The sequence below is a fragment of the Gopherus flavomarginatus genome, chromosome 2 (genome assembly GCF_025201925.1).
Source record: "Gopherus flavomarginatus isolate rGopFla2 chromosome 2, rGopFla2.mat.asm, whole genome shotgun sequence".
NCBI classification, from domain to species: Eukaryota; Metazoa; Chordata; order Testudines; family Testudinidae; genus Gopherus; species Gopherus flavomarginatus.
The window spans coordinates 95,021,753-95,036,293 of NC_066618.1; the positions used below are offsets into that span (position 1 = coordinate 95,021,753).

General features: G+C 38.5%; 1 protein-coding gene across 4 annotated transcripts in view; it reads right to left on the bottom strand.

Annotated features, from left to right (window-relative positions):
• Positions 1-14,541, bottom strand: part of VPS41 (VPS41 subunit of HOPS complex) — a 169,802-nt gene that overhangs the window by 107,129 nt on the left and 48,132 nt on the right. For 3 of the 4 annotated variants that reach the window (XM_050937689.1, XM_050937688.1, XM_050937691.1), the window contains exon 5: positions 1,876-1,950. The exons of the other annotated variant lie outside the window; for it this stretch is intronic. In XM_050937689.1, the coding sequence (XP_050793646.1) occupies positions 1,876-1,950 (75 nt within the window). The remainder of the gene's footprint in view (positions 1-1,875; positions 1,951-14,541) is intronic. 4 annotated transcript variants of the gene reach the window in all.

Consider the following 14,541-nt stretch of genomic DNA (forward strand, 5'->3'; position numbering starts at 1 on the left):
CTATGGTTTGATTTATTTTTTTCCTGAGCACATTGCATTATTCACCCTATTGTTCTTTGGATTCCTTTACAGATTAATTACTCTTCTGGGAACAAGCTCAAAAACCTTTGACTTCTGAAGCTTCCTAACCTTGGAAGTCTCCAGATGGACATCTCCCTGCTCAATGTGGAGAGATATAATGTTCCTGGTCTTCAAGAAGAAAAGTGTTCAATACAGCACGCATACTTCAACACTTAACTAGAAATGTGCCTGAATCAGAACTGGATTGTGAGACAGAGGCTTATACTGTCTTTTATGTGTTGCATAATTGTATCTGCCAATGAGCATTTGGAGTCACAGGAACAAAAGCTTGACCTAGATTCCTGGTTAAAACATAATTCATTTTCCAAAGTAATAAACATTTTCTAAATAAAGCCATGTCTTACAATGCACATTAGAAAATAATTATTTACCGAATATTCAGACTACAGTATGTGCATTTCTGTAGATTCTTAAAATTTAATTTACAATTATTGAAATTAATTTAGTGAACCACATTTGTATGATTTAAGGCCGCATTATGTTATATTCTTATTTCAACTCTAATCCACAGATGCATCACAGGAGTAATTACAACGGTGCATTATTTTTTCTTTCCAAAAACATTCAAACCCAACAATACTAGCACAACATATATGATTACCTTTAAACAATTATTGACTCTTCTATTATCTTGCTTAGATTACATCACCCTTGCTGAGTTTCTCACAGGCTGCAAAATTCCACAACCCTTTTTGATAGGCACTAGTATCCCAATTACTGGGTCAAGATACTAACATCAAGATATCTTTGGGAAACACTAGGCTTGCATATATAAACTGGCTCCATGCATGAGAAGCAAAACTCATTTTTTTTAAGTAAATAGAAATTAAATGGGTTTGTTTCCTCTTTTTCCTATCACAAGAGCCAACATTAGTTTTAATTTACTGATCCTTAATGGATCAGCAAATTAGGATCACCAAACCCTGTCAAACTAGATTAGGGAAAACCAAGTTATACTCAGTAATTGAGATAGATATTAAGAACTGATTTTTAATGCACTGTGTCTACTAGCAGTATTATTTTCAAGAAGTTTAAATACACCATGTGCATTAGAATTTTTTCACTGCAAACCAACATTAGAAGAGACTGCCACCGACTTAAAAAAAAAAAAAAAAAAAAAAGACATTCCTATAAGTGGAAAATCAATCACTAAAACCACTAAATGTCACAGCTCAACATTCCAGGGAAGCAATGATAATTGTTAGTTATATACTGTACGAATGATATATGTCCACAGTCTAGGAAGTAGGTGCCAGTTTTTTAGGACTGTACATATATTGATTTTGCATTTATTTAATGTGGCCATTGTAAGACACTTTATTCTTCTGATAAACTATGATTGCTTATCAAAAGATTCTATAATTCAAGAGAAACATTCATAACGTGTGAAAATGAAAACTAGCAGCCCACAGAAATCATGCCACAAAATCCAATTTTGTGGATTTATAGCAGAAAGGCATTAAACTACTGTCTTGCAGGAGCAGCAGACTAGTCACTGAAGTATAACTGGCACAGCAGTAATGATTAAGGTGACATGTCCTCCTGCAACAGCTGTTAATCAGCTTAATACCAGTTACATTATTGACATTCTTGTGATTACTTTTCCTAAGGCACATTTGTGCAAAATATATTTGACTTTAATTATGAGTATTCATAGGTGAGTCCAGTTCCTGAAATGGAAGATCAAATTACTTCTAACACGGGTATTTACTGCATAGATATCATGTGGACCCAAAGTTTAGTATACAAACACTGCCTGGTGCCTCTTTAAATATGTAGGTGGTTTAGTTGTACCTTGCCATCTTCTGAGCATATGCCCATATGTTCTCCACTTTCATCCAGGCTGATCTGATTTATCTTCACTGGGCTCTATAACAATAACATGTAAACTTTAAGAAAAAGTTGCATCAATGTTCAAATACCTTGCTTCCCCCCACCCCCCAAGCATTTAAGCAATAAAAATCTCTCTAGTGTTTTAGTTACATGAGTTCAAGAAACAAAAAAAAAGTCTTTCTATACCAGCGCTAAAACACATCTTTGTTTCTAGTCTTGTGCCTAACCCAGAAACTTGACATTTTTCCTTATTACCTACTGCAGGGACTTGGAGATGTATGTAAAATGCCATACCTGTACAACATACTCATTATGAGTCTCTCTTGGCATTGAGCAAATTTTTAAGAACACTTGAAGAATGTTACATCATAAGACTTTTCAGTTGTTCCAGTTTGGTCCATGGTGGTAACAGCAATAAATTTTCTCCCTATAAATCTCTGTTCTTTTCAGTTCTACCTTTCACACTATCTTCAATTACACAGCACCACTTTGTATGTAATTTAACAGAAGCATCTGTCCTGCCCTTCCCTTCAGGAGTACTTGTTACATTATTTGAGTACAAATATTTAACATCATACATATGCACCAGAGTATTTCAATCCAACAAGTAAAAGCACATCTGACTATACTTAAGTATGTAAAACTTTATTGTGCACTATGCCAATCACAATCCCATGTACTGCCTAAGTAACAAATAAAAAAAAGTCTCATTTCTTCTCTTGTCACTTGAGGATCTTCACCTACCATTTTCAAGATCCCTTAGACGTTTTAAAAGACTCTGCAAAATTGTCATGAAAATTTAAAATAGCCCAAACACAAAATACACTCACTGAAACACTTACTGTAATGCTGAAATTGATATAAAAATGAACTGTATATTGTACTCACTTGTGGGGGGAAAAAAAACCACCCTACCTCTTAGCAGTGTCTACACTAGATAAGGGAACCATCTGTAATTGCACTACCAGGATAGCAGTAATGTAGCGTGTCTAATGCCAGTCATGCTATTTCAGATACAGTGTTGTTGTGTGTCCACACTTGCTGTTATAATTATACTGTCTTGTATCACAGTTCCTGGCTCAGCAGTCTAGAGGAGATATCTTAAGGTCTTCTGGGAGCCTTTGGGAAGCTTAAAGGAATTAGGAGGAAAAGGAATCAAATTCTGGGATATTCAGTTCACTGCCCCATCCCCAATTCTCCATTATTACCTTGGAAAGCACCTGTACACAGTATTTCTGGTTAGGTCAGCATTCCCATTGTAGGCTGCTCTAAGTAACCGCCTCAGATTCAATAACTTATCTATCCAGCTATGCATAGGTAGCTGCAAGCCTCTCTGCCTTCTCACTTGACGACCTTTGGTTTCATATATGTTCTGCAAAATACTACAGGCAAGCATCACAATTGCTACATTAATCACTAACATGGTCATTCAAGGAGAGTCATCTCCACTGTCAGCTCTGTCTCCCAGAAATTTCATCACTATTCTGTATCTGCTGAGTATAGAGTTGAATCAGTATCTCTCCAGATTTATGTAATCTGGGAATGGTTTCATTAAGCGATATGCAATGATTCACAATGGGGATAAACACACCATTAATGTCAATGTTGTCAGGTGAGATCAGAGTCCCTTACTGCCTCTGTTTTCAAAAACTCTCACATTATACCCTTTGCTTGCCTACCTCATGTACATGTCCACCAGCCATTTTGACCTGTGAAGGCCCACATCACCCATCTTTGAGGGGCACTCATATCTATTAATATACAACTGGGCTAGGGATGGGAGGGGATACAGAATGGACAGATGGGTTCCATCAACAGCTTCAGCTAAGTTCAAGAATCCCAACTGTTTCAAAACCCTGAATGATCTCTGGAATGCTGGCCACCTTGAGCACATCCTCCTGCAGCACACTATATATTGCCATACAAACTTCCACCATGTCACTCCCCATGGGCTTCCTAAACCCAAACTGGTGCTCAAATCAATGAGCAACTATTCCAGGGAGCCAACCACCACTGGGCAAACTGCCACTCTTTTCCACAGGAAGCTGGGCTCTCAGTCTGGTAGATAGCCCCAGCATTCCTGTGCCAATCTCAGCACACAAAAGTCTCCTTTATCTTATATTATGCAGCCACTACCACTCACTGCAGGTCTCGATAACAACTTGGTCCCACCAGTGTTGTTGTGGTCCAGGCCCTAGCAGTACTCCTGCTGGTGAAAGTTATCCTCAAGTATCACACATAGCTGATAGTCCCAGGTGTGGGAAGTGCAGAACCACTGCAGCAATCCTGTCAACTGCTGGCCTTGATCTCTGGCATCTTCACCAGTAAAGTAGGAACATCATCTCCTTTCTTAACTCAGCCATGAGATTGCTTTTCTAAACTTCTCTTGCTCAGCTAGCAGCGAGAGCAGTCATCTTTTCTTCTGTTTAAAGACAAGGCCTAAGAAATGCCACTTCAGGCCTCCTCCATGTTCTGTGCTACTCAGAAACATCTCTGGCTTGTTGGAAGTAGGTATTGAAGATTCAGTCCAGTGTGTTATGAAAGGGGCACATTTTCTGTTCTGAACTGGATCTACTGTTGTTATTGTCACAGCTTTCTTACAAAGGACCTTCAAGCCCCTTATCTCTTTGATGCTAGAATACCCACATTGGCCATTGTCAGGCACATGGTCCTAGACTAAATTGTAATGAATGAATTCAGCTGTCCCAATATCTCTTCATCTTTATACATTGCCAAGTGTGCCCGCATGTCAGCCTCATGACAGCTGCCAACACATGGCCTACTCTTGGACATGCCACCAAACAGATTCAGAGGCATCTGACTATGTGAAAACAGCACATGACTGAGCCCCACAGTGTGCACAGCTCTATTTGTACTGGTACGTATCCTCTCTCTGCAGTGGAGTCCAGAAAACATTCCAGATACGTTACATAAGCAGTGACAAGTGCATTGTGGTAAGGAAACAATTCTCTGCATAGCTACGGAATCAGCAATTTCCACCCACATGAGCATGGCACTGGCAGAATATGGTACAGTGGAGTATCACATGATAATTAGCTTTGCTCAAAGCATACTGGTAGCTAAAAGACTTGTGACACATTTGGGTGGATGCGAGGCATGCTTTCAAGGGCACGCTTAGAGGGCATCAAATAGATGGTGAGCAAGCCAAATATCTTTAACATAAGGGCCTGGTGTGAATAGCAGTTTGCAAGCTAACTTTGCAGCATTTAAACTTTTCTCTCACTCAGCAATGTTCTCCACATCTTCACATTTTTACACTGGGCTTTGGAGCCATTAACATATTAATATAAAAGTGAGGTTATGGTTAAAGATGTTATTGTGTAAAACTAGAATCTAATCACTCAACTTGCCTGCTCTGTGTGTGTGTGTCTTTTATGATCAGTTTGCTTTCATGACAAAAAAGTTATTGTTATTTGCACTACAGAGAGACTACAGCTATAGAAGATCAAAGTGGATGTAATCAAAATCAGATATACTTGCTGCTTGTCAACCAAACTGGCAGCTAAGTTTCAACTGCAAAGACATTATAACTGGTGATGATGCACAAAGCAGAAAGAATGTGGACTGATTTTTTAAAAAGCTCAAGTTAAATTTGTGGTGCCGGCCAATGGAAAATTCTCCTTACTTGAAATCTCAACAACTGTAACCTGGAGGTCAGTAAGCGGTGATAAACACGGAACCTCAAAACGTTGTATTCTTTTTAAATAGTCATATTTGACTATTAAACAAACTTCTTAAAATAAAGAATTACCCATAAGTTTAAAAAAAAAAAAAAGATATCCTACACAAGAAACTTGAGAGTCCAGAACCAAATAATAATCAAGGCTGCAATTGCCAAAGCTATGTTCTACCTGTCAACCATCCAAAACTCACCTAGCACTTCAATTCAGACTAGATGGCAAAAGGCTATATATGTTATCTAAACTGATGCACTTCTAAAAGTGACTCCAACTCATCTTTTTTTAAAATCAGAAGCCTTATAAACTGTATTAGTGTATCAACCAACCATGGCTCAGTTTGCATTTAGCCATATTCATATTCTGTCAGTTTGTAGAGAACATTGGTTTTTCAGCAAACAAGAAACGCACAAAGTCGTCGTACATTTCCCCCCAGCCCCCCGCGCTTAGTCCTACGTTTCTTCATTACATTTTATAGTGGAGTAAAAAAAGTTACATATGTAAAAGACCAGGAAATAAAATAAAAACACTATATGCACGTCTTTATTTACTCAGCCATCACCACACAGGTATAGCTGCCTTCCTTTATTTGTTTAAGCTTGATATCAACTGGTGCATGCAGCAGTTTTATTGGTCTGGCATTAATGACAGGTTTTTAAAGTAGAAAGGGAACAAACTCCCTATACAGAATCTGTCACCTTTACTCAACATAAAGGTTAAAGAGGAGGAGTTAGTCAATGGTAGGAAATATACATTGATTCATTAGCTTATTAAAATGTGAAAAAAAGATTGCACTACCCAGTGGGATCTGCAGTAATTTTTTTAAGTGTATGGATATCAAAGGAGAAGAAAATTAAACGAGTAATTTATGAGCTGCTTTTTATTTTTATAAATCCAAACATTATAAGGAATGGAAGCAAGGTTCAAATCCAAAAAATCAGTAATATCAGTATTATTCAGTGAATAGTTATGGTGATGCTCGGGCCCTACACTGCAAACATACTGGGCACAATGTTTTGAAGTATGACAGATAATAAGTGTTTGCAGAATCAGGTCCTTAGGTTCTAAACCCTTTGGTACAGGAATCATGATTTGTTTGTTTGTGAAACTTATGGTACTATATAAATGATGTTAAATCAAATATTTAAAAACATGGAACAAAAGCAGTGTGCTTTAACTCTGGCAGGAAGAAGGATCCACTCCAGTTATGAAGGACTCGACTGAAATGATTAACCTCAGAACAAAATCAGAATCTCAAAGAAAGTGTGCTAGTTGCCGTGCAGGAAGGGGAAGTGTCTTCAGCTGAATTTCCATTAGCTGCAGTTTTCTTTCTGATGGAGACATGTTTGGAATGCTAGACAATGTAAGTAAGTTTGACTGTTCAAAATCAATAATGCCAAGCTGACACTATGGAACGAAAAAAATGTTACCTCAATGGGAAAAAAAAATGTTTAGGGGAAGGAAAAAAGACCAGTGAGCATCTTCTATATAATACAGGCTTTTGCAAAATCCTGAATTTGAAGGAAAGGAAGTCAAGTAACTGCCAACAAATGCTCCTCATGTGATAATCAATTACCTAACGTAAAATGCCTGAAATAAACACACTTAGTATGGATTATGTCAGCTCTTCAATTAGGAATAAATTCACGGCCATTCAGAAAGCCTCTTTTAATTGTGTTCTTTGTGGCAACTCCTTCTCCCTTGACACTCATCATCATCCCACCTTATACTATCAGTCCCCCAATGGTGAACCTGAGAAATCAATCTGCTAATGTATAATTTGTAAAGCTCCTCTGACTAACAAATGGATAATTGATTCTTTCACAAATGCTGCATCCCCATGGATATGAAATGGAATGAATAAAAAACATAAGACTGGCTTTCACTTGAATTCTGTGAGACATGCAATATTTACAAGCGAGAACCTAAACGTTTTAATAGTTGTCTGTGACTTCATGCATTTTAGCCACGGGTAGTGAGCAAGCAATACACACATTATGGGTGTGAAAAGCAATCTAGGGTTCGATCACACTTATGGAAAAGGAAAATGAGCTTTAAGAGGCCCCCACTGATAATATACCAGAGATAAGAAGCATTTCCATTCAGTCTTTAAAAAGACTTTTCTTAAACCATTCATAGCTTAACAAAAACACAACCTAACCCAAGGTTCAGTACCATATAAACACTTCCAAAAGAAAAGTATTCATAATTCTTTCTGCAATGCAAGATGATCATCATTTCTGGGTCCAGGCATCAACTGCGGTGCTAACACAAGACTATTACACAGGCAAGAAAAAAAACCAAACCCAAAACTGTCAGTTCCTGTACCCACAGCCAACCCTCAACTACTTGCTGAGATTTAATCTTCAAAAACAAAATCCATGTGTCTCCTTCTGGTGCTTTTGATTATTTTAATAGTTTATATCTGTGCCCATCACCATGGCATTAGGATGCATATATAATACCAAATATGCATACATTTCCTGCAATTTACAGAAATCCTAATTCTCAACTTGCTAACAGCCAGCCCACTTTCACACTGTAAGCTCTTTGGGATAGCAACCATTATTGGAAACTATTACAACACATAGTCAAACTTGGTTGAGGCCTGTAGGCACTAGCACAATGTAAAGGATTAATGAGGAACCCCTCCCTCCCCCCCACCGCAAAATGCCTCTGTAGTTATGATGCCATCAAGCAAAGCCCTGTCCAGAAATACAAACCTTGTGCACTGTGCAGGATGAAAAAGCTAGCTCTGGCAGGGCATTTCATGGTACTGCCTTGGTTTCCCCATTCATAAAGGAGACTGATATGCACTTCAACTAGTGCGTTGTAAAGATTAGTTAGTTCATGCCTTTAAGCAGCTTAAACATAAATATGGCTGCATAAGTTCTTTCTACTGGTGAGTCTTGACAAAACTGCATAACCTCAATGGGGAGTGACAGAAGGAATCTCATTAAATCTACCTTGTCAGAAAGCTCTCTCCTTTTGGGTGCCTTTCCAGGTTGTGAAGTGATGGTGGAGTAGAAAAGGGAGAAAATCTGGACGACTCTCTCACCATTCCAAGAAATAGACCAACCATCCCGTGTGTTAAAGTGAGAAATAATACTTTCCCCCACCAGATCAGTATTTAATCCCAGAGTTTGGAATGTTGTCAACTATTTCTAAGTAAGTTGAGCTGAACCCAAGGATGTACTCCTGTCATAACATTTTTCCAAGATCTGGACCTTAGCGTCCAAAATATGGGTGTTAGCATGAAAACCTCCAAGCTTAGTTACCAGCTTGGACCTGGTAAAGCTGTCACCAGCCAGGAATCTATACAGTGCCTGGTGCACTGTGGTCTCCCCAAAACCTTCCCTGGGGGACCCCCAGACTCAGATGCCTCGAGTCTCACAACAAAGGGGAATAAACTATTTCCCTTCCCCCCTCCAGGTGTTCCCTCCCTAGGTTCCTGGAGAGAGATACAGAAGCAAGCTCCGTGAATCTAAACAGAGGGACTTCACCCTCCCTGTTTCCAGTCCTGGAAAACACAAGTAACACAAGAGAGCTAATCTCTCTTCCCCCCCTCACCCAGAGGGTATGCAAAGCCAGGCTAGTAAATCTAACACAAAGATTTTCCCCTGACTTCTTCCTCCCACCAATTCCCTGGTGAGCTGCAGACTCAATTCCCTAGAGTTCCCACTAAAGAAAAACTCCAACAGGTCTTAAAAAGAAAGCTTTATATAAAAAGAAAGAAAAGGACATAAAAATGGTCTCTCTGTATTAAGGTGACAAATACAGGGTCATTTGCTTAAAAGAAAAAAATGAATAAACAGCCTTATCCAAAAAGAATACAATTCAAAACATTCCAGCAACTACACACATGTAAATACAAAAAAACTACAATATAAACCTTATTGTCTTACTATCTTGTACTTACAACTTGGAAACAGAAGATTAAAAAGCCAGGAGATAGAAAAATCACTCTCATAGCCGAGAGGGTCAGACACAAGACAAAGAACAAAGAACTCACACCCAAAACTTCCCTCTACCCAGATTTGAAAAAGTCTTGTTTCCTGATTGGTCCTCTGGTCAGGTGTTTCAGGTTACTCCTTTCCAGGTGAAAGAGATATTAACCCTTAGCTATCTGTTTATGACAACTCCAACCACCCAAAGGTCTTGTACTGAAAATCTTGTGTTAGAAGAAAAAGAAAAATCCAAAGCCATGCATTTTATATACCCACACTGAAGTCTTGATGCACTGGGCTATCTAGAGCAAATCTTACGCAGCTAGAGTGTCATTGACTTCTGTGACTCTGCACAGGAACAAGCAACCACTAGTGAATCCTGATACCACATCAGGGCTTAAGTATAATTTACAGAAAAGGGAGAACCTTGCATTCAATCAATAAATCGATCAATTGATAGAATCTGAGAAACTTCATGGTGTGGCATGAAGTTTGAAATATGAGGATTACAAATATAAGCAGTTCTTCACTGGTAGAAAGTAGTATGTTGAATTTTTCAGATTCAAATTTTAATCTGAAATAAATGTATTAAACCCATATCCAATAATTTTGGTATTGAGGTATTGTAAAAAAGTGAGAATATTTGCTCAAGTGCATTTCTTGTAAAGTTCTTGCATCTTCATTCTCCAAATAAAAGCTCAGAAATTGTATTGTGAGAAGGAAAAAAGGAGTAGCAATGTTTGGGGCTTTGAATAACTCAATATAAGCCATTATTTCTTCTGCAAGGAGGGGAATTATCTGCAGACAGAGGGAGAAAAAGATCATGAACGTTTGCCTAAATCTAAGAGCGAGGATGAATAGGAAAATGTTTGTCTAAATCTCAGTATGTGTTAGGGGTGAGCAAGACAGACGGGAAAACCTATGGTGATTTCAATATTTTCCATTTCAGTGAATTCCTTAAATTTTGTTTGTCAACCATGAGCACAAAAAACTATCCAAAGAAAAATTAACAAGGAATCTCTCTAAATCTGGAGCAGATTTAGATAATCAGTATGTCTGCCCAGGAATGACAAAACAAGGCACTACTGTCAGAAATAAATCTACTTGGAGAGCCTGATGCTTGATTTCTAGCAGAGTTTGGCTTCTGTCTTATTTCTGACAGATCCAAAATGAAGTCCTTCATCTCTTGAAACACTGATGGCCTTAGGCCCATGTGACTTATACAATTGCATAGAGCCACATCTTTCCAGAAGCCCTGCGTCAAATAAAGACATCCAACTTATAAGCCCTGATTTCCCATCCATGGTCTAAACTTTGGTGCCACCAGGTTGATTCAAAGATTAAATCCACTAAGTCTAACTCTACTTCTAGGCTATCCTATTTATTATACAGAGAAGTCACCAGAGGAAGCAAGGCCTCACAAACAGAGGTGTGATGAGGGGATGAGAGGCTTTGGTAACATCTGAGTGGAAGTTACTGGCTATCAATGATATGAGCAGGTAAGATGACACAATATAGAGCAGGTGGTTATAAATTCTTAGAAGTTAGGGTCAGTCCTGAATCTGCTTTCTTCTAATTATTTTCATTAGACTAATGCAGTGGTTCCCAAACTGGGGTTCATGAACCCCTGGGGGTTCACAAAATGTTACAGGGGGTTCTCAGGAAAAAATTCCCTAATGGCAGACGGAGCTGTCCCTAGGAACTCCAGGCAACATGGGGCCAGCAGCCTGTAGCCCCTGGACTTCCAAGAGCTAAGCAGATCAAAGCAAGCATATCACACTGAGAGGAGATTTAAACTTCAAGACTCCTTATAAGAAATGGAAAGGGAGGTGGATATTTTTAGCTGTTTTTAAAAATAAATAAGCAGCTAGTATTGTTTTTAAAATTATTATGAAGAACAAGTTTAAGCTTTGTTGTAACCTGCATTGTTTGCCTGGACTGCTCAAGACCTGAATGCTTGTGTAGGAGGAACTCTTTGAGTTGGCTTCTTAAATACTTTCATGCTGTTTCACATGATACTCCTTTATGAAACATAGGAGCCTTGTCTTATAACAGGCTTAATCAAAGTGAACAAGCTATGAAAATGAGATCTTGGAAGAGTGTTGCCGTTTTCATAATGTAATAAAAATACTGTAATGATAAATCGTAATTAATAAATAGTGTGTAATAAGCATGTCATAAAGACAAATTTTATATTTCCAAGATCACTGCTTTTATAATTTATACTCAGGTAAAGGAGAAAAACCCTGGCAATATTCATTTTTAGGAGGGGGTTCACGAGACTTGATGGTTTAGTGAAAGGGGTTAAAGTTTGGGAACTACTAGACTAATAGTATCCCACTATGGTCAGCTTTAGTTAAGTATTCATCTCAGAATGTTAATTTCCTGATCTGCTCTTGAATTAAGAACTCACTTTGAGAACTAGCCAAAGCTCAGCTTTAATACCTCTGAGGATGACTGAAGTTACTTGGAGAAATGGGCTAATGATTACGTTTGCAATCTTTACCCCATTAAAGTATTCCATGGAACTGTGTAGCATTTTACTGGGGGGGGGGGGGGGGGGGGGCTGGTGGAAAGTGTGAGAAGTCCTATGAATCACAGTTTATCCGTAATTTGAAAAGTAACTGATGGTAGAGATCTATGAGGTCAAAGTGCACATCACAGTGCAGAATTTTTCTCCTGCTATTATTTTTTGGGTGCTCTGACTAGTCTAGTTTTAAAATGTCACCAAGTAATGGGGCTTCTACTCCTTTTCTTAGTAGACTGTGCAATCTCTTGCCAATTTTGCTACTCTGAAGGTTTTCAAGTGTATCTACTCTTTCCTCTTGTTTGGCCAAAGGAAAGTAGAAAGAACTCCCTTATAGAGCTTGCCATCCCTTCTTATGGATCATTTCAGCAACACAAAACACTCATCTCTCCCTAAACCCACCTCAGGAACTGCATCACTTGTACCTAATCCCAGCTCACAGCATACAAGAAAAACTAGATTTTTTTTTCTATTATGGTTTCTGTTATTCTCCATCATTGGAGATTTTTAAGAGCAGGTTAGACAAACACCTGTCAAGAATGGTTTAGATAATTAGTCCTGCCATAAGTACAGGGGACTGGTGTAGATGACCTCTTGAGGTCCCTTCCAGTTCTGTGATTCTATGAAAAACCAGTTAAAAACAGAAGGACTATATAGAAAATCCTCCCCCATCCCAATTCCTTAAAAAAATATATTAGAAATTGGAGGTCTGGGGAAATGAGTTTGAAATATTTCTAAGTTTTAAATGTCTGAACCACTGGAAGAATCACTACTGGCTTAGTACTGGTTCCCTGATATTTTATATCGTTTTCACTAGCTAGTTGATAGTGATTGGAGGTACAAGAGAGAAAGATACCTTTTCCTGATCAGACTGTAAAAATATTCCAAAACAACAAGAGGATGTGTTATTTTTGGAAGTCCACATTTGAGGAAGGAGAATAGCTATGCTGCCTCCCACAAAATGCAGAATGACAACAGAAATACATTTTTGTCAGACATGCATCTCTGATAAACAGGATAAAACACAAACAAAATTAAAACAGAAGCTTCAACACCCACCTTAAAAAAAAAATCAAAATAAAGTCCCTGGAAAGCAAAGACTATTTCGCGCCATTAGAGCTATCCATAGAGAATTTTGGCCAGAGCCTGAACTGCCGAGCACCTCCAAGTGCTGAGTGCCCTCAAATCTAACCAACTTGAGTGGGACTTGAGGATGTTCCGCACCTCACAGGACAGGAGACAGATTGAAACCATAGTTCTTTTTAGTTTAGCCAGCTCAGATTTTCCAAGAGTTAGTGACATCTGAACTGGAGGTTAGAGAGGGTGCAGTGTTGCACTGACATTGCCAACTACACAGAGGGCTTCAAGACCTTCACCAACAGGAAGTTTTGAGACCCAGCAAAGAAAAAGAAACAAACAAACAAATCTCTCATGTAACCTTAAAATATAGGAGGATAGATTTAAGAAGGACTATCTGTGTAAGTCATTTTCTAAAGGTGAATTGCAGATTAGGAGCCTGCTCCAACGGTCACAGAAGTCAATGAGAGTCATAAATACTGGATCAGGCAGAAGCAGATCCACTATACAGAAATGAGGTCTCTCTTTTACCTGAAAGGAAAATAAATAGAAATCCTCCTGATGTATTTCAAAATAAAAAATATCCAAGCATTGGGGCAATATAACTTGAAGCTCAGGTCACTGGCTACAAATAAAATGCAATTTCCCATGTACATTTTCAGTTATTGGCAGTTAGATATTTGCACAAATGAGCACTGAAAGGATACATATGAAAACAAATCTCAAGCCTCCTGTTTGTTGAGTTCATAGGAATTCTACATTGTTTGGTCACCAGAGGACCAATTCTGGAGTTTCCTTTGGTTTGCAGTTATATCCGAAAAGCACAGACCATGTCTGGCAGAGAGATCCAAAGTGATGATCAACCCACCTTTCTCATTCTCAGAAGGATCCTAGGCTGAATATGCAAACCAAAAAGGTGGTGAAGAATGAGAGAGCACTCACATGAGAAGAGACTCTGAATCGTGCACTGTAGCCTACTGTATGTGGCATACCATATGCAATATCTTAACTGTGATAGAGAAAACTAAATATAAAGCTGAATTGATCTCAAACAATTTCTCCAATGCATTTACATACATATGTATCTATTTCAACATCAGGCATAGCAGGGAAAGGATCTCCACTATACTTCATTTAGCATTGACAAACAACAAAAACTAAGTCTCCATTTGTTTCCCCCTCCCCCACCCCACATGTATCATCTATTTTTCTATCTTCAAAACTCCAGTGTCATACAATGCCTGCTTACTTTTAGTAATCCATAAAAACTACTCTGTAGTTTCGAGACAAAGGATTGCATTTCTGAGTAGTGAAATGTGAAGATACAGAGTTCCAAAACTTTTCTCTCCTCTTTATTTCCTGGTGGGAGGGATCAGCC